General features: G+C 36.1%; 1 protein-coding gene and 1 pseudogene across 1 annotated transcript; one reads left to right on the top strand and one right to left on the bottom strand.

The window, feature by feature from the left end:
- Window positions 1-433: 433 nt before the first annotated feature.
- NHP2 (NHP2 ribonucleoprotein) lies at window positions 434-2,307 on the top strand. The gene is made up of 2 exons (XM_074107514.1): window positions 434-774; window positions 2,026-2,307. The coding sequence occupies exons 1-2, from the start codon at window positions 533-535 to the stop codon at window positions 2,255-2,257; spliced, it is 474 nt and encodes a 157-aa protein (XP_073963615.1). The 5' UTR covers window positions 434-532; the 3' UTR covers window positions 2,258-2,307.
- A 494-nt stretch (window positions 2,308-2,801) lies between these two features.
- Window positions 2,802-26,757, bottom strand: part of LOC141442496 (rho-related BTB domain-containing protein 1-like) — a 32,424-nt pseudogene continuing 8,468 nt past the window's right edge.

Below are 26,757 nucleotides of genomic sequence, written 5' to 3' on the forward strand. Positions count from 1 at the left end.
CATCGCTCGTTTGCAGCGGTAAATCTGGTCACGTGACCCCATTTTGAATGTGATTTTGAATTTCCCTCGACTCAAAAAAAGTAGCGTCAAGTCGCCGCGACGAGCAGCAGCGTCAAGATGGCAGCTTGCAGAAATGATCCTGGTCTTGGAAGCTGATTTCTTAATCTCATTTAGTAGCAGTCGTGGCAGTGGTACAAATAAAAGAAATTGGAGTGAATGAAAAAAATATAACAGTTTTTTGCTGAAATCGAAGTTTTTTTTTTCCAGCAATAAGGCTCAACATTTTCACCTTTATCGTTATATGTCACGTGACCATATTTGACGCTGGAAACGAGCGTCGAGCGATGAGCATGTGGCCGCGCCTTTATTGTCCGTGACAGTGACATTTGTTTGATACCCTACCCTTTTTTACCTGTGGCACATCGTGTTGACGACGTTGACGTGTTGGTTGACTGACACTGACAGACTGTCGCTTCGCTTCGCACGCGTACGGTACACACGTGTTTCATTTAATTCTAAAACTTCTGTGAAAATGGGCAAAGTAAAGCAAGAACCAGCAGATCAAGAGGACCTAGATACTAGCATGAAGGTAGAACCTCAAGCTCAAAGCTATGACGAAAAGATCGACCACTGCAGCGTGATCGCAAAACCCATGGCACCGAAGAAACTAAGTAAAAAGATTTACAAGCTCATCAAGAAATCTAGTGGGCATAAGAATTTCATTAGAAATGGGCTAAAAATCGTACAGAAACAGCTTCGCTTGGGTGAAAAAGGGTAAATAAATAGATTGATGTTTATTGTTGTGATAGTTTTGAGGTTAGGTTTACCGTGAAGTATTCTTAGTACAGCAAAATCGTCATTAAAAAAGTTAACCATTATCTAGAGCTAAACTTACTGACCAGTATCTTAAGAATATAGTCACCATGCCCTCTGAAATTTCATCCACTGGGTATAAATACATGAAATTTGGTACTTTTGTTTTAATGTTTATTTGGGCACAAACGGTACAATTTAACTTAGATCTAACAAACTTATATCTAACATTAACCAATAAAAATGCCACTGTTAGATCATCATCATCATGTCAGCCGAAAGACTTCCACTGCTGGACACAGGCCTCCCCCAAGGCCACCGCGATCCCGCGATCTTACCCAAATCTTCTATTTGATTCTTCGATTCTTCGATCTTACCCAAATTAAAGTGGGTCTAAACTATTGTTTAAATGCAATGTCAATAAAGACCACAATATAATTTTTGGGAATTCCCAAAGGAATTAAGTGATATGCAGGAATTTCATTTCAAGTGCTCGGTTTTATGCATGTGAAACCGCGGGTAAACACTATACTTCGGTTTTTTAGCATTTGAAAAAGGGTAAACAACCTTGATGAGTCTTTTTATTGAAAAAGTTTAAAAAAAACAGCAAATTACTTATGATACCAAAAGCATGTAAATGATTGTATATATGTTCTTGCTAATTGTTACATATTTGCTGTGACTTATTTTTCTAGTGTTTCAATAAAAACCACATCAAGATTGCTTACAATACGATTACTTGGAGTTAACACTTGACAGATGGGCGTGCCTTCAGTCAATTTGCAACTTTGATGTCATACAAATAAAGCCATTTCTTAGTATACCGCTACCCACGTTTACAATTATGTAAAAACTATTTTATTTGTATGACCTCAAAGTTGAAAATTGACTGAAGGCGCGCCCATCTGTCAAGTGTTCACTCCAAGTAATCATACTGTACCTTCTTTCTAATGCTAAAGAAATGAAGTACAGTAATGTATAATATGTATATCCTTGCAGCCCATGTCAAATTTTTGTTTTTTGAACATGAAACTTTGTCACTAATATGAGAGAGTTTGATGTTGAATGAATTACAATAAGTACTATACTACAGTAAGAGGATAAATTAGCCAGAGAAGAATCTGGCTCATCTTCTAGAATGGCCTCTATTCTCTGCCAATGGTGACCCTTGTTGATTCTCAAGAAAACATTCTTACAGTTTTGCTTTTTCAGAATGGTCTTCTTTGCTGGTGACATATCTCCCATCGAGATCATGTGTCACTTGCCTGCTGTTTGTGAAGAGAAAGACGTGCCATACTGCTACACTCCGAGTCGTAAGGACATTGGAGCTGCCATGGGCACCATGAGAGGTTGCATCATGGTCCTTGTGAAAGAACACGAAGATTACAAAGATTTGTATGATGAAGTGAAGAGTGAAATTAAATTGTTAGGACATCCGCTATAGACATATTGTTAGTTAAGGTTAGGTTAAGAAAATTATATTTTTAATTCCGATTTGGGTTTTTAATTGCTATTTCTAATACTTGATCCTTGGATTTGTGATGTGGTTTTGGCCAAATACAAATTAATTTTCAACTCTGTCATAATTGGGTAGTTTCTTGGGTAAAAAAAATATTATTCTTTTTGCCATGGTAATGCAATAAATAAATATCTTAGAGTTTGGCCTGAAAAAGGAAAAGGTTACGTTAACAATTTGAAAGGACAGTGTTCGCTTGCACAATGCCATCTACTGATACTGATTGCAAACGAAGTAAATATTTATTTTATTGTTTTTAGTATTCGTTGTTATAGCGACAACAAAAATACATTGTATGTGAAAATTTCACCTGTCTAGCTATCACGGTTCATGAGATACAGTCTGGTGACAGACAGACGGACAGTAGAATCTTAGTAATAGGGTCCCGTTTTTACCCTTTGGGTATGGAACCCTAAAAAGTGCTATATGTGAGGTAATTGCGTAAACAATTTCCATAAATAAGACCAATCAATATTTGACATACATTTATTACACTTATTAAAATCTAAGGTTATGTAAAAAATGGCAGATTGTCATTTATTGACAGTGAAGGTTGGCAAAATACAATTACAATACTTTATGCTCTAGTAACTAGGATGCCTAAACTATTATCTAGATAGGCTTTGGCTATAGATTTCAGTAAATCTTTCTGGGATATTTTTACTCTGAGCTATTTATTAAAAATATGTAAGCTTCATTATTCTCATCATTTTAGCTTATGTACACCCCCCTCCTGACCCTGACCCTGAGAATAAGAGGGCTTGGGCCATAGTTCTCACACGGTCCCTGTGCGGATTAGGAACTCCACAGACACCATTTAAATTCTACATGTGTGTGCAGGTTTCCTCACAATGATTTCCTTGATCACAATGTTGTAAGTAAATTTCAAATGTAATTTTACACATAAATCCCGAAAAACTAAACATGTGAGTGTAAGCCTGAATTTGAAACAACAATCCTCTGATTAAGAAGTCATCTAGGCCAAACCATTTAAGCCCGGTTCACATTTTATCTGTCGTGTAGTGTCGTGATGCTCTCTGTCTCTCTCTCTATGCTTGTGATGCGACACAACACAAGCTGTCACGACACACTGCATCAGATAAATGTGAACGCAACCATATAAATGTATGAAACCGATACAACACGACTGATAGTTGTAGCATATTTTATCAAAGTAAACACAATATTTCCATTTATACAGCCTGATGTGGGTGGTCGCTGGGAAATGGGAATATAATATAGTAACTAATTTAAAATATATGCAACATTTAGTAATATAATTGTAAAGGGGATCTTCTAGAGAGACTTACAATATTGTTTTCTATGATAAATTAAAGCTATTTTATTTTATAGTAAACAAAACAACAGCGTTTCTGTGGTTTACGATAAACAAAACATTTTTTTCCGTGAGTTACGATAAATAATTACTTTATTATACACTAAATGATTTACTGAAATCTACAAGCCTTTACATACTAGTAATTGAAGCAATATAACCCTGATTTCGAGTGAGTGCTGAAATGAGATCATGGTTAAAATATGGGATGTATTAATATAGTAAGAAAATACAGATCTTTTCTTTTGCATTTATTACGAAGTTTTGCAGATTTAGATTCCGTTAGTTGGTCTGAAAGTTTTATGTTTTGCCGAGAAGGGTCTACCTTGACGTGTTTGTATGTGGCACCCCGTAGACCCTGTTGCTTTTTTATTAAACAAGTTTCAGTAGGTTGGATGACAACGGAAGTAGAGTCAGCAAAAAGCTTGTATTTTTTTATGAAATTTTAAATGAGTCCAAATAGTGCATTATAAATAGGTACATATCCAGGTACACACTAATAAGTAATAAAAAAACAAACACATGTCAAGAGAAATGAACTACATGCATAATACATACAGGTATATACATAGACGTTACACACTCCCAAAACAGAACACACAACACTATCTTTTTTATGATTTAGAGAGAAGAGGGTGTAGTAGTGGTTCAACAAATTTTAAGTAACAGAACTGAAAACAAAAAAACTTTCAGACCTACTTCATCACTTTTACATGAATAATTAAAATATGACAATGATTATGATCGTTTTGTACTTCAAATTCTTTCGTGTCTGGAATGACCAAGGGTCAACGTTAGCTGGCGCGGGTGCACTGCGCGGGCGCACGCCTGCGGGTGCGGTAAAATTTTTAATAGGCGTCCACCCGCTCCATGCAAACTGCGTCAGCTAACGTATGCCCTTAAAAAACGAGCGGTTCACAATCAAGCAAGTCTTCTTTTAGAAAACAAAAACCTACCCATTTTTACCTATCTCACAATAGCGTAATTGCCGAAGTAAAATTTTAAACAGTTAAAAAGTTTATAATTGTGTTTAAAAGCACTAATTTAAGGCTTACTTACGACGCGATTTTAGCACAATCCATTATTAGGACAAAAACATTTCATTACAATTACTTTTAATTGTGCGCCAGATTTAATAAAAGTACATTCTTGAAGAAGGAAATATTTTGGAGCATTACCATTAATTTTTATCTGAAAATTGTCAAAGACTTTTGAAAATGTAATTATTTTTAAGTTTTTACAGGAAACATTGTTTAAATTTCGTTTGGCATCCACACTAGCGAATTTTTATTTAATTTAGCGACTCTTTTTGATAGTTTAGTTTATACTCTATTCCAAATAAATGTGCACTAATTTTTACCTCATTACCTCACACGCAGCCAACAAGCTAAAGGATACACTCGACTTCGTCAGATTCTGTATTTACTACACCCAAAGGGATACAGTACGATATCTCTAAGTATATCTTTTAACACCCCAGCACTACACATCTTGAGAGAAAACTTTATTACCGATTAAAAATTATACTGTAGAAAGTTAAAGTTGTTGAGACTGTCAAGTTTATAGTATTTTTTCAGTCCCACTATATGTCTTATACATTAGATCCGGGTCTATGGATTAAGGAACCTATGACACAAAATACAAAGGCTGTTTTTCTTAAGATAGTGGAAATCGACCTCCTTTTCCCTAGATATAAAGCTTCATTCGTAAGCAGTCAGATTTTCTAACTACACTATTTTTAAAGATAGTGGAAATCGACCCCGAGACATCAGGCTTCGTTCGAATGTAATCAGATTTTCTAACTGTTTAGTAACTAGGTAACTTTCTTTTTTTTAATAGTAGAAATCGAACCGAGACATCAGCTTCGTACGTAAGTAGTCAGATTTTCTAACTACTAAAGCCTAGTTACTACGTCACTTCTATTAGGCTAGGTTATTTTTTTTGTCGGTAGTCTAAGGTGTAGTAAGAGTTGCGAGGGTGGGATCCATATACCACGGCCCAGCACAATTTGTAACACAAGCAAAAAAAGCCTTTTTGCACAAATTTATCTGGATTAGAGGTCAAATCAGTGTGGACGCCTTTTAGACTGCCCCAAAAAGGAGGGTCCGTACATTATAGTTTTAGTAACCGAAAAATGTAAACAGAATAAGCTTACAAAAGTGCGTCTTACAATTAGCTACCGTAACTCGCCTTTACTATACTTTACTAAACAATCTACTGAACCTCAACGCCAACTATCTCATAACTTACAGCATAACATTTTATTCTTTTACCTCATCTTTGTACAGTTGATATAATAGAAAAGCGGAAAAAAAGGAAGACGAAATGTTGTAACTTTTAGTTTGTAGCATAACCAGTGTCGCCGGAAATGCTCACATGCGTATCCATCCATACACATTTGTGAATAGCTTTTATCGGCGACACGTATATTAAAAAATGTGTGAATTGTAAAACGTCGTAGCCTCTTGTCCATGTGATATTTATGTTGATTTATGTAGAAGCGGTAGGTGGATAGGATATTGCGTAAATACATACATGTGTTGCACATACATAGATGTTTTTGACGTAAGGTTACAGAATATCACGGTAATCGGTTTTAGTTCAAATATACTTAATTGTTCGTGATAGCATAGCATAAATAAGGATAGGTATTGATAATATTGTACCTATAAATCTTCATAAAACAAGCAGGTGGTAGGACCTTGTGCCAGGTCCGCCCGGATTGCTACCACCATGTTGCTCGCTAATCCTGCCGTGAAGCAGCAGTGCTTGCACTGTTGTGTTTCGGCGTGGAGAGTAAGACAGCCGGTGAAACTACTGCTATCCCATCCTAGGCCTCTAGGTTGGCAACGCACCTGCAATCTCCCTGGTGTTGCAGGTGTCTATGGGCGGTGGTGATCTCTTACCATCAGGAGACCCACTTGCTCGTTTGCCATCCAGTAGAATAAAAAAAACATAACCTTTATACTCCGTTCCATATAATTATAGGCTTCGTCGATAAGAGTCAAGTCGCAAACATATACTTACTTAATACAAATAATACTAGCATACTATCTCCAAGCGCATCAAATTCGGGAACGGACTACAAATATTATGTCAAAAATAATAAGTATTTTACACAATAAGCCAATACTATATAGTTTCAGTTTTTCCTTCAAATATCGACTGTACAAAAACTCGGTTACCTATACGCGTGGTTTGACCGTACTGATCACAGTTTTCGTTAAATATAACCTATCATAGTCATCATAGACTATATGAGTACCTAAATTTACAATACCATAATACTTTGAAAGAATATAGACAATAGAATTAATAATGCTTAAATACGGGGCACGTTTCACGAACTTCAATCATTAAGTCGATCGAAAACGTCACTTACACTAATTGCTTTGGCTGACAGTACTTCATTATTGCATTTTCCAACTTCAAGTGCTTACAATTTTTTTCAGAAATTCCAAATATCAATGACGATTATCAAATCTCAAGTCAATCTGAAAATTGAAAATGTGTCAAAATTTACTTGTAAGATTTTACACGCACTTTAATTTTCCAACATAGGTAGTACCTACAATAATTTTATGCATTCTCGTGAGAGATGCTCGTAGACCCGTCATTGTCCTTTCCGCTTGTTAGTTTAATGCTTGAAGTTTAAAGCTATGACTTAGAAGTTAAAAATCTCACATTAGACTTCAGATTTACTTTAAACAGATAGGTTCGTAAATCGGCCCCAAAGGTAGCATGCTAGCATTTATCGATATTGTAACTCATTCGCTCTAGTATAATGTGAACGAGTCAAAAAAAAGCTCGACACGAAGTAAAGTCTAGCATGCCACCCATATTATAATAACTTATTTCAATAATTAGTTAAAATCTTACAACTACGAATGTATAAAAATATACGGTTAAATAATGTCTCTACTGTGAATAAAATGGCCGACTATAAATATTCATTTGAATCCATCTATTCCTTTCTTAAGCTAACTGATGGCGTTCTCTTGCTATATTAAATCCCTTGTCTATGGTTACTTTACTTCTATTCTTTAGCCTATATCTACAAGTGCAGTTTTATATGTACTACAAATAATACTGTAAATTATAATATTGCACATTAACGGTATCGAAGACTATGGCCAATAAGTGGTGTCACAATGAATTGCCGATAAAAAAAAAATGCGGCTTGTTACTCTACAAATCTGTATGAAATATTATCAGCTGCATTTTTTTATTAGCACCCATTTGTAACACTTTGTTGGCCATATTACTCGATAAAGGTAAAATTTAGGAGATGGGACCGTTGTATTTGAAGCATTATAATTATATTAATTTACCAGACGACTGTACAACTTGTCAGGCCCCGAACTCTGAGCCATAAAAACATATCACAATGAAAATGTAACAGTAAAAAAATGGATAAAAAAATGCAACCAAGGTGTCTATTTCATAAGTACCTACGTAAATTTCAGAACCTCGTAAAATATTAAAGAGTATTCAAATAATAATAAATATTGTACCTACACCTAGCGGGTCTTTCACAGAGCTACTAAGTACAGATCGTCAAAGAGGTATCTTCATATCCGTCACATTTTTAATACTTAGGACAGCAGATCTTTATGAGCAAATGCTTCCCTCATTACTTTAAATACTAGTCACCGGCACAGGCAGGCAGGCCATCAATAAAGAGTACAAATCAAAAGAAGGCGTTACTTCCTTCGTATTTGTCCGATTTTGGACGTATATGACAATTGTGTAATTTTTGTATGAGTTTTGTGTTCAGTTTTATAGTACTTTTTGTCGTTCTGTCTTCATAAATTTGGTCAATTCCCGCTATAACAGCCCAACTAGGAATAAATACGTACATACTCAGTATTGTTAATAATTTTAAATTAATTATCACATCCAAGTCGTCTCCTTGAACGTCAAATTCCTTAGTTTAACTTTTACCTCTACCAAAAAAGCACCAAGGAAAACCTATATTCCGACCGCAGACGTACTGAAATCTAAATATAAATTCTGAATCAGAAGATAGTAAAATAACATAAAATTTAACTTAATATTGAGAAAAAAAGTTAGGTACCCACTATTCAAATGCTTGCACTTGCATTTTAAAGAACAAAATAGCACAGGTAAAAAGTATTATCACAAAATAAGTAATTAAAAACAAACATTAAATACATTGTTGCTAAAATAAAAAAGGGCCACAAATAAAAAAAATTTTTTTTTCAATCGCAATAATTGCATTTTAAATGCTATTTAACGTGCAACTATTACAATAAAAAAAAATAATTGTGGCCCTTTTGTATTTAAGCAGCGACATATTCTTAATATTACTGAATCAAGTCTTGTTCTAAACAATCAAAATTCATTTCAAATTTCTTGACCATACGGTGCATTTTTCTCATCTTACCTTTTCTCAGTATAATACAAGACGTGAACTTTTAACTACCAAGGCAGGCAGAACTAGCCTAAAGATAATAATCACACATTAATGATCGATTTTCGATGACGATGATTCTTAACCTAAAGCGATCCCATTTTTAATAATTCAATAATTTTGTGATATTTATTCAGAACAAATGAAAACTGGATCATAAATACTGTAACAACTCGTCATTAAAATCTGACAAATTATCAACAATGAATGTAAGTTTAAAATTTAACCACAAAAATATAGACACTAATAGAAAGTCACTTAAAACCTACATATCTATATATATATGGTAATCATATTACCAATAAAAGAGTGATTATGAGTATCTATCAAAAGGAGTACAAATTAAACATCTAGTGAATAATTATATTTTTATACTAATTAGATCAACATTAAATAACACGAAATCTGTTTGTTGACATTGTGTCAGATTGAATGAGGAGTACATTGTAATACGAAAACTAAAACTCGCGATATTGTCAACGTAAACTTTACACGCATTTTAGAAAAAAAAAATTCTTCATTACTTCATTTAAATGAAACAAAACAATAACTTTATGGGTGAATAAAGTTATTATGATAGCTACATTTATGAAAGATATGCGTGTTCATGCATGCATGCTACCAGATGTTAGACTAACAAACGTTTTAATTTGTCACTGTAACTCCTTAAGTAACCACCTATATTTTTCCTCAAAGTTATTGTTTTAGTTCATTCACATGGACCTCCGCAAAGTAACGCCTGATTCAATAAATAAATCATTTGTTTTAACTATCTGACATTTTAACAAATACCTTTGAAATAATCTGACAAAAAATAAAATTTTCATAAAATATACATTTCATGTCAGTAAACTGCGTGATATCAAAGTTTACGCTGGAAAAGATGTATAGAGGTACATTAGTAAAAAAAATGTAGAAAATATGGAAAAGTCCTCGCGTGCACTCACCTATTTAACCTTAATTCCCGTGCAGTGTTAACCTAAATGGTGACATAATAATCGCAGTCAGTGTCGCTATAGTGATTTAGTACAATTAGAACTAACGCGTGTCATGTTTATTAAAATTAGGCGTCGAGTTGGAAAAGTACGATAACAGTCACTATGGTTGCCACGAAGCACATTGAAATCGGCAACACGACAGCGTAGCGGAGGTCTCTGTAGAGAAACAAACTTAATTAATAATCCCACTATTATTATAAATGCGAAATTCTACCAAATGGGCATTTCTATTTACCGTTTTACCCTGAGCTTGAGAAAAAACTCTTCACTAAACGAAATTATGTCAGCCCGTAAAACTAAACTGTGCATTAAAATTTTACAGTGTCATTTTTGAGCGGTGACAAATTTTAGTTAATGACGGTTTGATTCTCGAATTTGGGAGGTAGTTGTTACGAATTTTTCTTAATAATATTCGTAACAAAACGGATACATCCATACAATACTCCGAATCAAACCGAACCGATCGAACCGTGGACCGAAGATTTTAAATTTACCGAAACAGTAGGTACAAAGAAAAAAGAGAAAAGAGAGTAAATAACGTTTTTCCAGATTAACCTATCTGTTTATCTTTACTCTTTCTGAAATCATTCCCGCACCCGCACCTAAAACCCCGCGGGGTATGATGATGATGATGATGATTGTCTCACCTCCAACACGGCTTGGGTCAGAGCGGCGGGTGCGGCGGCGGAGGCGCCTCGCTACGGCATAGGGCGCTCGTCGCGTCCGGAGTCGCCCCGTCGCTCTCACGACGCACTTTACCTATGGGAGATAAGTTTTTGTTAAAAAAACATTTTAATACAAGCTTTTTTGCTGACTGTACTTGAAATATATGTCTATTCTTGTACTGTCCAGGCTATTCGGTTGTGGAATTTCGTACCGATTGACTTATGACGCGCAAAATCTTTGCCACCCTTAAATTGAAATCTGCATAAGGAGCACTCTCTTGTAAAAAATAGCTGTATCATAGTTATTACATTTCAGTACCAAATTTCAAGTCAATGCCATTAACTGTTGAGGAGTTCCGATCTGCGGAGACGATCCTGGTAGGAACAGCTAGGAAGTCACTACCGGATTATTGTATTGTCACTAGATTTACCTAGGTAAGTATGTCAAATTTCAAGTCAATCCGACCACTGGAAGTGGGCCAAATTCAACTTGCAAGATTTGACCCGCACATACATACATAGTCATGGTAACTTAATCGCGTACCGTCAGCAAATATGTGGTCTACCACCCTAAAGTTGATAATCGTTTGCATGTCATAAAACAATAATGCCAATAGACGAGTCTGTCAACTTGAAAGTGCGACTTTAGCAACATATTTGTATGTATTTATCTATGTAAGTATGTTTATCCGTTGCCTAGTATCCATAGTACAAGCTTTGCTTAGTTTGGGACTAGGTCAATTGGTGTCAAGTGTCCCATGATATTTATTATTATTTTTATATTTATTTGATAGAAACTTGTTCAAAAATTGATAGGCCACTTATTTTGCTGATGGTACCAGGGTCGGACCTTTTCATAACCAATTTCACTATGATTTCTTCGGCAGATGTATGATATGTCAACATGACATCAGTAGCACAAATGTTCCACCCTGGTACGTGATTCAGTTTCCTTGACCATAGGACCATAGGTACATCATCATCATCATCATGTCAGCCGAAAGACGTCCACTGCTGGACATAGGCCTCCCCCAAGGCTCTCCACTCAGACCGGTCTTGTGCTTTCCGCATCCACCGCGATCATAACCAAGTCGTCGCTCCATCTTGTTGGAGGCCTACCGACAGCTCGTCTCCCGGTCCGCGGACGCCATTCGAGAACCTTCTGGCCCCATCGGCCATCAGTCCTGCGAGCAATGTGCCCCGCCCACTGCCACTTTAGTTTCGCAATTCTTCGGGCTATGTCGGTAACCTTAGTCTAAGTCTTTGTCTTAGTTTAAGTTAAGTCTTTGACCAGTGTGTGTTGCCAGTGATGACATACGGATCTGAGACGTGGGCGCTAACGATGGGCCTCATGAGAAAACTCAAAGTCACTCAGAGGGCTATGCTCGGGGTTTCTCTGCGGGATAGAATTAGAAATGATGATATCTGCAGTAGAACTAAGGTGACCATAGGTATATTGCCAGTTAAATAAAAGCTTGTTAAAATAATATTACGAGCATTCGACGTACCAGTAAAGCATAAGCAGCCAGTGTGCTGGCTGGCTTGCACTGAACCCGTCAGTCTAATGTCTTTCTGCGCCTTCAACTGCTCCGACACGCACTTCTGATAGTAGTCGTATTCTTTCACATACCTGAAACATTTAACACGTTCGGTCTGTGACTTTTTAGTTCTTGCCAGTATTTTTCGACTAGAGTTAGTGACTATTCGCATGATATTATACTCAACAAAAATACTTAGTTAATTTTTGCTTTCATATTTTGTAACAAATTTTGCAATAGTTAGGTAACTAAGTTGTTTTAGTGAACTTTGGGAATAAAATAGTGCTCGGTGATAGACATAACTGGATATGGCAAAAGATAACTAAAATGACTTAAACTAACCACTTTACATTTTTAGGCTACATTTTTTTCAGTATAAATTCATTGAGTAAACTTAATTAATTCTCACTTCAATTCATGTTCCAAAAGAACAAAGTAGTTAATGATTTTACTAACTTTTTAAAATTGGATCTATGACTCCTATTGAAATGGCAATAAGACTGAAATCGGACTTGGAAATTGGACAGAAAAAAAATGCAATATCGATGGAATTAAAACAGTCAATTTCGAGGTTTTGGGACTTGGTGACTTTTCGCTCTACGGGGACGGGGACGATGATATATAAAATCACGCCTCTTTCCCAACGGGGTAGGCAGACTACGTCCTTCCACTTGCTACGATCCTGGCGTACAACTCTCGCTTCATCAATCTTTTCATGCATGCACGTCGGTTTAGATTACTCCTGACCCGACCTTTCTTTAGGATTTCCTCGATTTGATCGTGGTACGTTCGTCTAGGCTAGGCCTTCCTCTTCTAACGTTCCCATTCACGCTCCTCTTATAGAGCCTACAAAAGCTACCTGGCGATAAAGATTGCACATCGGTCTTCGGAAAAAGGCAATTGGCTGATCACTCCTCGTATTTATTAAGTGATGTTTTATATCAAATAAATACTGCACCTTTATGGACTTATGTATGTAAACTCTTTATTGAAACTTTGAGATACTTGTACAAAGGCGGACTTATCCCTATAAAGTAGATGAGAGAAGTAATCAGTTAGGGTCCGACAAAGAGTGAGTTTAAGAGTTAAAAAAAATGTGGAAGCTACTATACAGTCTTTTATATATAATTAAATTTATTACGGATAAATAAATCAATCTCTGTTTGTTTTGTTCGAATAGACGGAGACGGCATCACATTTATCCGTCAAATAAAATTAATCAATGGATGGTGAAACAGCCCCTTAGAGTATGTTTTGGAAGAGGTAGAAGGACAGGCTAATCGGAGATTGGTACTCGATCGTAACCGATACTGACTGCCAGCAGCCAAGTAGCTGAAACGCTCGGAAAGGTAGCAGAAGGACTTAATTAGTTTACGTCAAATTAATGACATGTAAACTTCGGATATCTATAGAGAGCTGTTGCACCTACTAGAAAAAGGATAGTTCTCTCTTTTTCCTAAAAGTGCCATCGTACAATTTAATGTTTTGGGGGTTTTCAACAACTCTTTATTATATATTTTCATCTAAATGCGTCCGTACTCTATTGCAAACGACACATAAGTAGTGTGTGACAACGCTCTACGAAGCCGAAATTAGCCGAGTCTCTTCCCAAAGACCGAAGTGCAACCTTTATGGCCGGGTACTGTAACTGTAGAAAAAGATGTTTCCACCCATTCTGAAGTTCGATACTGAAAACAAAAACTTACCATACGGGTGGCCACCGGTTCTCACACAAATAGTCTCTGGACGCAGGCCCGATGTGCCGTAGTGCGCGTGCGCGGCACACGCGGTCATACGCACCGCACAGACGCCACACGCACCAGTCCGCTAAGTTGTGTGCGTTGTGCAACTGGGAAAGAGAGGTGAAAGGAAATAAATAATAAAGGATAAATAAATAAATAGTAAAGTTTCCTATCTTCAAAATTGAGAGTACTAATGAATGAGTACTGAAGGAGTTCTGAGTACTGAGAATCATAACATAGTAAAAGAGAACAAGTAGGTTCACTACGCACAAAAGTACATCGCGCGGCTTAAATGTCACACTGAAAATTTAAGAAGGATTAAGTTTTCTTTAGTCAAGGCTGCGCTGCCGTCGGTGACGTACGTTTCGATTTTAACTCGTTCGTCTTGCCCTCGCTTCGCGAGATGATCACCTTTTACGTTCGCGTACTCATACTTACGTATTTTTTGTATTAGGTATAGTTGTAAATTAGTAGTATATAAGTGTAGTGTGATAGTTTCGTATAAATAATATTAGATACCTACCTACCTATAAACAATATAGTTATAGTATTATGTGTAGGAAACATGAGTAGTATGTACACAGTCGCCATCACCACTTCGGCGAATTTATAAATAATATTTTTAAATTTAGTATAATAATAATAATAGAGCGGCAAATAATCTGGTTTCTCTAGACACAGATATTAGACAATTTCAACTTAACTTTCATACTAAAATTATTTTCCGGTAGGTAATTATTTAATCTAATAGACATCCACAACCCTAAGCGTCCGCGCCGAAGTAGGCAGTTAAGTCTCCTAAAGGGTCAGAGTGTGCATACTTGTTCTCTTTTACTATGATCATAATGTCTATTATAAGCCACAAGTATGTGCATTCGAGGCACACGTCATAAATTCCGATCCATTAGATCAGGGTTACCCAAATCAATAACCCTACCCACCCTTTCCTTTAAAAAACACCAGAACTTAAATATGAAAAATTTGGTTTTAAAATAAAAAGAGTTTCTTTCCAATCTTGAAAGTCTCTAAAAATAAAAACTAACTTTAAAGGTACTCAAACAAGGTAGCATTTAGAAGTTTTGTTCAGGACTTTATCGAAATTTAATAAGTATTAAAAACCACATTTTCCATTTTGAAATAAGCATAAGTATGTCATTATTTATGTAATGTTTGTCAATTACTTATTTTTACTGTTTCTGGATTTTGAATAGAGAGTACCCTGTCTAGACTTTTGAAACTAAAATTTAACGCATATTATAGCAAAAATAAAAATACGATAACAAAATTTTTATTGTATACTAGCTGTTGCCCGCGACTCCGTGCGAAATATATGAAAAATAGCTTACGTCCTATTCAAATTCAAATCATTTATTCAGTAAATACTGCATTGGGCACTTTTACACGTCATTTTTTGGACTACCAGGCTTTGGAAAGACCATCATTACAAGAACAATTAAAAGATCTACCAAATACATATGGGAACTAAAAAATGTTTTCGATTTTTGCTTGCTATGCTGAGGCTGCAGTTGTCCAGATAATTAGTTGGCAGTACTCCCGCCAAGTCGAAAAACAAAGACTATACCATATTTGTCTCGAATCAGGCTATTTTCAACCTCCTGTGATTTGTGCTGGCTAAAGCTAGAATCCTGAATGAATATTCAACATATCCTTTACAGGCTCCAACAATGCGAGAACTATCTCGACTACTTCGTCGTCTTCGCCACATAATCTGTGAAAAAAAGACATTATTAATGCAGTGCGTCAAATACTTATTGGCTCTGTGCACGACATCAGCGCCATCTAGCGTCCGCAACTTTTATGGCTCTGATGCTCTGACGTTTTGAAATTTCATCGCGACATTGTGACAAAAATCAAACCTATAACGTATTAATTTAAAATACAAAATTACTGTGATACCGTGATTTGGGTGGACAAAAGGTTGTGAATTCATTTTTGGTCATTTAAATTAAAAGATGTAAGTAAAATTTATTCAAAAATTGTGTTTTATTTTCGTTATGTCAGGGTTTGTTTACTTCATGTTAGTTGTACTTTTACTGTAAAACGAAAAGATAAAGCTATCTTATTGGTTTCTTTGAATAAAAGTAAAATTATATAATTGTTCTTATATCGCTAGTAATAAATTAAATATCGTTTCCAGATCAAAATGAGTATCATTTTGAAGACCGGTTTTGTGAGTATCACTCAATATAAAATTTCAACCACAAACCGTTTCATAAGGAAAATTGTTGCTGGACATGTCCGAGATGTAGAGGAATTAAGAACAAAACAGGGACAGTGTTAAATAATTCAAGCTCGCATCATAACACAAACATCTATTACTAAAATAAGGTAGTTAAAGTCTATACAAATTGCTTTGTTAATGACAGATTCATATGAGTATGACAGATGACAGAGCCAGAACTATTTCTACTTTTGGCCACCATGAGCGCTGCGATAGATTTCATCACCCTAGGTGCCTAGTACTTCGCACCCTCCCAATACTCATACACCTTTATTGGTAATACCATTATTGATAGTGAAATTTCAGCCAGGATCACCTCCACAGGATGCAATTCTTCAACGGTTAATATTATCGATTTGTGGTACGCAAATGTAGTTAGGGCGACAATGCAAGGACCGTCAACAAAAAAGTCAGCAAAAAAACCTTGCATTAAATATTTTTTTTCTAACAAATACTTATTTGTTGTTTAAAATTCCACAGACCTGTCCTGATGCTGCAACTGATCGATGACCCTGGCTTCGACGAGGTTGACGAGCCGGTTCATGCACAGCCGGTTAGCCAGCTCCAACAGCTCCAGACACCTCGTCGGCTCCACCACGGGGATCTTGTCCGAGTATATATAGCACAGTAGGATGTGGAACGCGTACATTTTCACGCCAGGAAACGATATCTAGAAGATGAACACAATACCGTAAGGTCGGGGTACTTTGACCCATTGGAGGGTTACTTCGGCCCATATGACAACCACATAAAGCAGGGTCCAATGAAAACATAAAACGTGATCGATAATTAACACCAACCACATGGCAAAGAGCCATATTCTCAAAGCTATAATAAAACCAGGTCAGAGTTAATCTATTGAGATCTCTTTGACCCTTGGGTCAGTTACCCTTCAGGTTCAGGGTCAAATAGTCCAATATTTTTCAATTATCTAACTGAAGGATCAATTAGGATTTATTTAAGAAATTAGCCCATGTATATAAGTAATATTTACAAATTAACATTAGAAGCGATTTGGTAACTTTCTGTTTACGACACTGCTCGAAAATATGGCCATAGATAACCTAAATCTATAGATATAAAAGAAGAAACTAACTGACTGACTGACTGACTGACTTATAGATCAACGCACAGCCCAAACCGCTGGGCCTAGAAACTTGAAATTTGGTATAGGGTTCTTCTTATGATGTAAGTGAGCATAAGAAAGGATTTCTAGAAATTCATTCCCTAAGGGGGTGAAATAGGGGGGTGAAGTTTATATGGATTTTTCTCATTTCTGGACTTAGAAGTATGAAAATAGGTATACAAGTTCTCGATTAGAATTAAAAGTTATCTGTGTAGGTGCAATGGATAAAATGTTTATAGTGTAAGTACCTGTAGTAAATTTTACCATTTCGGACTTAGAAGTATGTACAATTAAGTTCTGATTACAATGAAAAATGTGGGTGAAATATAAAATTCCCCCTTAATTAAAATGGGCGGCAAAGATCTTAAATGGATAACGCGGACGAAGTCGTATAAAATAGCTATACAAGTTCTCGATTATAATTAAATTATTGCTGCAAACGAAATGGATCAAAATTAATAAGGGTAAAATGGTATAAAGTATGGAAATTAGACTCATTTCTGACTTAGAGGCAAAGTAACAATAAGCAAAGTTTTCGACTTATTATTTCTAGAACTTCCTTATTTCTAGAAACAAAATTAGGCTGGTCACAATTAATATCTGTATGGTGTGGGCGATTCATTGGGAATGGGTTTTTTCATCAAAATGGAGTGGAATTAAATTCAAAAGTATAAAACTGGAATGTGTATAAATTTGCAAATAATTATGCAGTAGGTACCTTACTTAAAAATTACCCATCGGGTTGTGCATAATAAAATCAATAATATTATATAAGCGTATTTTTTGTGTGATTATCCTTTCTTATTTATCTTTTACATAATTTACAAAATATTATGTACAGTGCAAATTCGAATATATACTTGGGTTCTAGAGTAAGATTTGGTTCACAACGAGACATTAATTTATTCTCGTGCCTTGCATAAACTTTCATAAAATAGCTTTAAACTGGTAAAAAATGTTGTTTATAGCGAAATACTTTAGTAAACTGTTACCTATCGTTTACGGCAGTACTTCGCTATGCACACAGATACAAATGTCACAATTATATCTTGGTAATTAAAACATATGCCAAATATCTTAAGTACACATCCTCTCACATCTCTAGTGGAAACTCAACCTTACTGCTCCGCTATTACTTACCATTCTGGAGGTGCTTTCTCGGAAATGGCCCTGGAAACATGGCCTTCATGGGGTCACAGCGGGCCATCAATATGGCCCTGTGGGCCAGATGTATGCCATCATCCAGGTCAAACGTCACGTCAGCGAACAGACTCCGTTCTACGTACATTTCGCGAAGCCGCTGCGGAAGAGGCTGAAAAATGTACAAAAATAACTTTTGTGGGAAATTTTGTTCTTACTTAAAAATGTCTGATATCAGTGAATGCGAAAAACATTTGACTCCGCCCGATATTTTAGATGCGGCGAAGGAAATGACTCATAATTTCAATAATTTGATTACCAGCAAAGTCCAGAAAATTATACGATAAATGCTATCAAGATTTTATGGCATGGAAAATGCAAAAAAAGGCTACTTCGTTTTCGGAAAACGTGCTATTGGCCTATTTTCAGGAATTGTCTGACAAGTTTAAGTGTTCCTCATTGTGGTCTAAATATTCAATGCTAAACAGTACATCAAGCAATATAACGAAGTCGATATATCAAAATATTCAAAACTAATAGTGTTTGAGCCTATAAAGTTGGATGGAGTATTTTGATTTGAAATGGGAAGTATTTCGCCATCCATCCAACCTCCGCGCACGTCCTGCTCTATCATATAGAGTAAAAAAAGAAAAGAAAAGAGTCGTCTGTCAACTACGACAGCAGCGCTTCGCTCCATGTATTTTCGCAGCATTATTTAATTATTTTAAAAAACCACCGGAAGATTTAGAGCTATACAAGACCGCAGCAATAGCATCATCAAGTGCTTCTGGAGTTAAGGGTGAGTGAATACCAGCTTTTCAATTAAATTATTTCCATCCGCCTTTATAGGTAAAACTACAGAGTGTTTTAGGCCAACCTTGATACAGTCCATTAAACCGCGCAAATAAATAGCGTTTTTGAAAAGGAATCGCAAGGATTTAAAGGGAAAAAAGCCAAGACGTTTTCACCTGAACAATTGAATAAATTTATGAATGAAGCTCGTGACGCGCACATCTTTTAACGAAGGTATGTACGTATAAATATAAGATTTTATAGTTATTTAAAGTGAAAGTCTTTTAGAGTTTGTTGTTCTTGGTTTTTATTTATATTCATAATTTTTTAACTTAATTTGTTCCAGATTGCACTTATTTCCGGTATCATGGGTGCCTGTCGGAGACAGCAACTCTACAATGTGCAGTTTCGGGACGTGGAATATATGAAAATACCTAAAATAAACTATTTCTTACTTTTCTAACTTTGATCTTTTATTTAACAGATTAAATCTCAATGTGTGAGAAAGATAAAATATTGTATGCAACTGTATGTAATTAGGCCTCAAAACACTCACGTGACCCTTTATGAAACTCGGCTACGCAACAGCTTGTATAACTTACCGTGTGAAACTGCTGCATGAAGACTTTATCGAACAGCAAATGCTGGTCCAAGATGAACTGGCTGAGCTTGGTTAGCTCATGGAAACCGAGCAGTTCGGCTGCTTGGCGTATCTCCTATACAAAGAAACACCATTAGTAAAGGCATTATTACGAGGGCAATAAAGACTCATTTACCCTACAACCTTGTATTATTATTTTTTTATCCGTAGCTACTGAAATGATCTGATCTGATTCATTTATATTCTTGCATTCTCTCGCTTTTCGCGCCGAAACGAAACGTCAAAACGGCCACCCCACGCTCTAGGGATGTACGTAACTTGTAGTGATGTTCCATTGTTCGGTACAGTTGACGCTTTCATAAACTGGATACATTTTCCAAACTAGAGGCACTAGCTACTTACCACACCGCAGGCGAGTAGCAAAAATGTTTTTAGGGGATGTTTCACCATCCATTGATTAGTGTTAACTGGCGGTTAGGTGTGAAAGTATTAAATAGATTTTTTTATGAAGGCAACTACCCCATTAGACGATTAAAATGCTTGAAACAGCTAGAAAGCCGTACCTATGTATGAACGAACAGTCACCGATCAAAATACCAATGTATGAATCTCTTTCATTCACACAGGATTTAATCTATTATACATATCTTGAGCGGCAAAATAATAAATACACATACATACATATATACATAAAATCACGTCTCTTTCCCAACGGGGTAGGCAGAGACTACATTCTTCCACTTACTACGATTCTGGCATACAACTCTCGCTTCCTCTACATTCATCAATCTTTTCATGCATGCACGTCGGTTTAGAGTAAGTACTCCTGACCCGACCTTTTTTCAGAACGTCCCCGAAAATAATAAATAAATATTCGATTCCTCGTATGGTGAAATAGCTTCTATACTTAGCTTACCTTAACTAGTTAAGAAAATGTGCATTATTAAAATGTTTCAAGAGCCCTGGCTCACTGAGACACCATGGTGACGTCACCGGCTACGTATCCAAACAATTCATTATATAAATGTATCGGTTGTCACTCATGGCGACGCTTTGTCGCCAATTTGGAAACGTAGCCACGATTTACGGCTCCCACGTGGCGGCTGGATACTCTGGAAGCCTGGCAACGTCGCCATTCAAATGTTAACACATAATGCTACACCTCACCCACTGAGTTCGCCAACCGGACATAATAAATTAAGCGCAATTCCCTCTAAGTCCTTTGTTAACGACGTCGTCGAACTGAGTGAAGAGTAGAGTGCTTGCGTCGCCGGCGATGTCGCCATGGCGTCCCGGTGAGGCAGGGCTCTTACAAAATGGAACGGCAAAATCGCTAAAGCTAGGAAGTTAAATTATACAGAATTCTAAATATAAAATTACACAACGCAAAATTGTCTGGCAGAATGAACAAGTAAAACACATATTTAGCTATCAAAAGTTGCTGAAAAACAAATAAATAAGTAAAACATATTAAAACGTGCACGTGTTTTTTAAAGGACATAAAAATGTATTTAAATACGATTTTTTCACTGCGAGTTACCTGGTTTCCTAATATGAATAAAAAAAATTGAAGTTATCAAACATTTCATATCCCAAAGATAACTCATACATAAGTATAAGCAATATTAATATCACGGGAAAATTGATACCAATTGACCTAGTCCCAAACTAAACAAACAATGGGTTAGTACTAGACTAGATCACGAATAAACATTATGTAATGTTAACATTGTGTAATGTATAAACATATGTGTTGTTTTCTGATCTACTTTTGATGCACCACCTGTTGTAAACTAGTCCTTCCTTCTTTCTGTAAAAAAGGTTGCCTGGAAGAGATCGCTCTTAAGCGATAAGCCGCCTATTGCTCACCTTGTAATTTTAATAATTTGTTTTCTGTATCGCTAACTATGTCTGTGTACAATAAAGAGTCTTTGTATTGTATTGTATTGTAATGTACATAAACAGATAAATATTTTTAATGCATCCAAGCTCTAGAATAAACATTCTTTCATACATATATAGGCCTTGACCGATAATATAAGCAGCTGTGAATTCAATTTACTTTATGTAAAAAGAATAGTTAATTTCTTTCCTAAGCCTAATTATTCACCGAGAAATCTTTTTCCTAATTGGTAACCAGTTACCGACCCTAATAATAATCTGGATTTCGATCCAGCGAATTTAGATAAATCCACTTACTATATTTGACTGCTATAAACTGTAGCTTGACACTCACGTTATGGTAATGTAATGAGGGCTATCGCGTATGAATTCGCCGCTAGAGGCGCTAGTGTAGCGCGAGGTCTCCGAAATGTCAAATCTCATAGTTTTTGGGTGAGCAAGGCGGGTTTATTTATAAATACAATAATTTTGTGAATATTTTGCAATACCTGAAATTAATTATGGCAAATATGCGTTTCGGGGCAATTAATGTCTGTGTTTTGAGACAGTTTTGTCTTTCGGAAACCATTGTCCTCCCTTTTTTCCGAACAAAACGGGGACTATGCAACACTGTGGCATGCTCGATATTTTTATGGTACGGTTTTAAGGTGTATTAAATATGATTTTAATCTAAACTTTGTTTTCACGCCCGTAATAACAGACTTTGAAAGCCATACTTAAAAACCTCACGCAATAGTGCGCCATCTAGTGAGACAAAAAACGATAGCCCTCATTGATTAAGCGAGTGCGAATCGACAACTACTACGGCTTGGGTAAAAATGCTTTCGTAGGTATGTCCAATGGACGCCCGACGGATGTCTGGCTGGTCTTTTCAATAGATCGCATTCTCTCAACCGATTCTCTTAAAATTTTGTGACCAGGTTCGATAATTAAACGAACATTTTTGCAGATTGTGTTCTTTGTATTTTTTCAAATTAGCAGAGCCATTGAAAACGTAAACGATGGGGTTGAAAACGTAAAAAATAATATCATACTTCACCCATTTCAAAATACTAGCGATATCTACTGCTCATAGAGACTAGTAAATAGATATAATGGACAGATATTAAATAACTGTTTTATTTTTCTATTTACGTGTGAAAAGGCAAACATTATTTAGTAAAAATAAATAAAATTAGCTAAGAGATTATTAACTTAAGTAAGCAGAAGTAAAGTAGGTACAAGTAAATAATTGTAATATGAACATTTGTAAAAATGATTACACAAAATGTTTAAATGGAAATTAATATGAATTATGCGTTATTTATTAAAATAAAAATTTACCAGTAATAATCCAATTGCAGCGGACTGCAGAACACAGTGTTAACGATATAATTATTGTGTTATTAATTTTATAATTATAATTTATTTTTAATAACAATAATAGAGATAGAAAGGGCTTAAGCAAATCGTGTCGCTGAGCTGAAAGTTTGGACAAAAAATTAGTTTACTGTTATAAATATATAGAAATTGAAGCTTAAGCGACAAAAATACTTTGAAACAGAAAAAAGGTGTTCACAAAGGTACCTGTTGTTTAAAAGCTGCGCTGTCCAAAGTTCCTGTGTAGATGAAATTGATAACTTCTTGCATCACGGCCTGCGATATAAGCTTGCTCATAGTCACTATCGTTTGAGTTTGCGAAGTCGCGTGTTGAATTTTGTCGCACTATAGACAAATGTAAATATTAATGAGTTACCAAATAGGAATATATAATTAGTTTCGAAGCATGTACGTTATTAATAACCAGGCTGGAACAAATACTTCAAACGAACTAAAACAATTACTTTGCTCACCCGCGACCTAAGAAAAAAGCAAAGGGTGAGCAAAGTAATTGTTTTAGTTCATTGATATGGACCTTCGCAAAGTAACGCCTGATTAAATAAATTAAATACTCAAACTTTTGGCGTACAATATACGAAATACATTTTTCCTAACAAACTTTTACAAACATAGTTCTTTTTAAGTCACTTATTTTGAGTTTTTAGCCCAGTCATAAGTTAGATTAAATTCTCGGTTTTTTTTTTGCTTTTAAAGGTTACATCTATGAAATCACCTTTCAATACACTTTTTCTTGGCAGATTTCTTCTTGTAGACATCACTATATTATACAAGTAAAGGACCTAGTCTTACCTTAACAACCCTTATCGAGTTGATAGCCGGGTGGTTGACCTCTCTATACAGATCTGGTGGTTTTTACAGCTGTCGCTCAGTGGTAGGATCTGGCACGAGGACCGCCTCTTTATTTGATCCCACACTCTAAACAAAAATCAATATAAATTTCTGTTCAATCCGGTTGGATCATTAAAAGCTAGTTAATTGAAAGACTGTAATAAATAAGCAAAATATTTTTAACCCCACGACAAAAAGAGGCGTGTTCTAAGTTTGACTCCAATGTTAGTAGCATTGTGTAGCTCTCAAACATATGGGCCGATTTCGCTGCGGTTTTTTACGTGAAAGCGAGTTTATTTTCGGTGGTTTTAAGTTTTAAAATGACAATGTCGGCGGCTTTTCAACTGGTCTAAGTTGGTTTAATGCGTTTTAATAAGAGCAGTTGTTACCTCATTTGCTTCGCCTGGTCCTGTCGGATGAGATACTCTGTGTCCTCGTTAAAGTCGCCTGTCGTCGCTTCACCCATACTGCTTACCTGGAAATGTTAATGAAAACTCAAACATTAAAGCCCCTATCCAGTCTATTTGTTTTTTTATTGTTTACCGTCCATCAATCTTACATTCCGCCGACTATTTGCTAACATGTTCACTATATTTGCTTACATAGCGTGGGTGCCAGACGTCTTGTACTTCTGCTAGATAACTTGGAAACTGTAACAGAATCTTCTACCATCTCTTGAATAATGAACCACTGCTTAGTTGCCTCAGTGGATGTAGAACGGTCTTTTTTCACGCACCATCAGCCAAACAAGTGGTCTACCAATTTTTAAACAAGTTCCTATCAAATGAATATGTCGCTAAAGTCGAACTTTCAAGTTGACAGACATGTCTATTGGCATTATTGTTTTATGAAATGCAAACGTGACTTTAGGGTGGTAGACCACATATTTGGCTGATGGCACAATAATATTTTGAGTGATCGAAGGCGCAATTTTAGTTACTGAGCTTTTGAACAGTATCCCATAAATAAATACTAGAATAAAAAAAACATAAATACTTAATTATTCCTTTGCATATTTTGACCGCGGATCAGCAAACGCAGCATAGGCCGTCCACCAACGAGATGGAGGGATGACCTAGATAGTGAAAGCTTCAGATTCACTTTGGATAGGCCGCTTCGAACCGAAGCAACTGGAGGTCTATGGGGGAGGCCTATGTCCAACAGTGGACGTTCTACGGCTGATATGATGATGATGATGATATTTTGTCTGGTTTCATTTCATGCATATTCGTCGTTCGTCGTGTCACTTATATAGTTGTCGCTATCATGAATAAATGGTTTTTTTTCTCTTTTTTTCCTATCTTTGCCTTTTTTCATATTTCAAGTTTTTTTTATGTCGCATATAATCCGGCCCCTAGTCCTCACCATGCTGCTCTCACTGGAGCTTCGAGCCAACTCAGCGCCGCGTGCGCAGTCACTAGCCAGTAGCCGGTTGAACGCTTCGCAAGCTGCCGCCATCATGAATCGGTGGACTGGGAAGCCTTTCGCGCCACAGATTATCACCATGTCGGAGAAATACTAGAACAATACAATGCAATGACTCTTTATAATACACCAGAATATAGTATACAGTACAGAAAACAGAGGTACATTAAAAATTGACAAGGTAAGTAATAAGCGGCTTTGGTTTTTTTTTTCGGAAAACTAATGATTACATCCAAAATAAATATGAGTTTTTACTATGCAGAGGAAAAATATTCTTATTTAAAAACCGGGTAAGTAAGCAATGCACATGAAAAAATACAACCGAATTGATAACCTTCTCCTTTTTTTGAATTCGGTTAAAAATAACAATGCCGTCGGTTTTCTCAAAGAATAAAAAATATATCTTTAAAACCGAGTTAACACTAAGTTCTTAGTAGACAACTGGTTACCAAACTCAGTTTTGTACGAGGAAAAAGGGAAAATATGGTCTAGCAATGTTAGGCCTCTTGGGGTCTGAAAATCGTGGCCAAATAACAAAAATGTCTCAACTGCATTAAAGACCAGAATGAATATTAATTCCGCACAAGCTCTATTAAGACTCCAATCACATTTTGGCGTTACCTGTTGCCGCAGTAACGTGGTAGTATTCTCCAAATAACTGCTGTTGACGGGTACCACGTCGGGCTCCAGAGGTCTGGGTGGTCTGAATGGGCCTGTAACAATGAAAGTTTCAGAATCCATACTATATGAAACTAGTGTGTACCCAAGGCTTCGCACGCGTAAATCATTAGATACAGCAGTTCGGGATTATACAAAATTCCCTTGATCTACATTACCGCTGAATCTTAAATGATCTACATCGTTGGGTTTGTGTGATTTGTGTGTGTTCTTAGAGTGTGGTGGGAACTGCATGAACACACATTTCTTATATAAACGTAGCGATCATAAAGGTCGCGATGAGCCATTTGTCATAGGTAAAGTATAGTAAGACATAGTGACGAGTCTTCGGCACTATTCTCACCGCCAGCGAGTAGCGAGAAGAGTGTTTTTAGCATGACACAACTATAGAGTTTTCGTACTAAAGCAAACCGACGGCGAGATAGATATTCATCTTTGTCTAATATGTAATTATTAGTGTCTCGCTCTTTCTGTCTCGTGACATAATTTATCTCATCTAGTTTGGTATTAATTTAAAAATTATAGCTTACTGTAGAAAAGGTCGTTGACCCGTTTAAGTTGGTCATCCAGAACCGCTGCTGCCGTCGGGCTATCAGGGCCG

Source organism: Choristoneura fumiferana, chromosome 25 (genome assembly GCF_025370935.1).
Source record: "Choristoneura fumiferana chromosome 25, NRCan_CFum_1, whole genome shotgun sequence".
NCBI lineage: Eukaryota > Metazoa > Arthropoda > Insecta > Lepidoptera > Tortricidae > Choristoneura > Choristoneura fumiferana.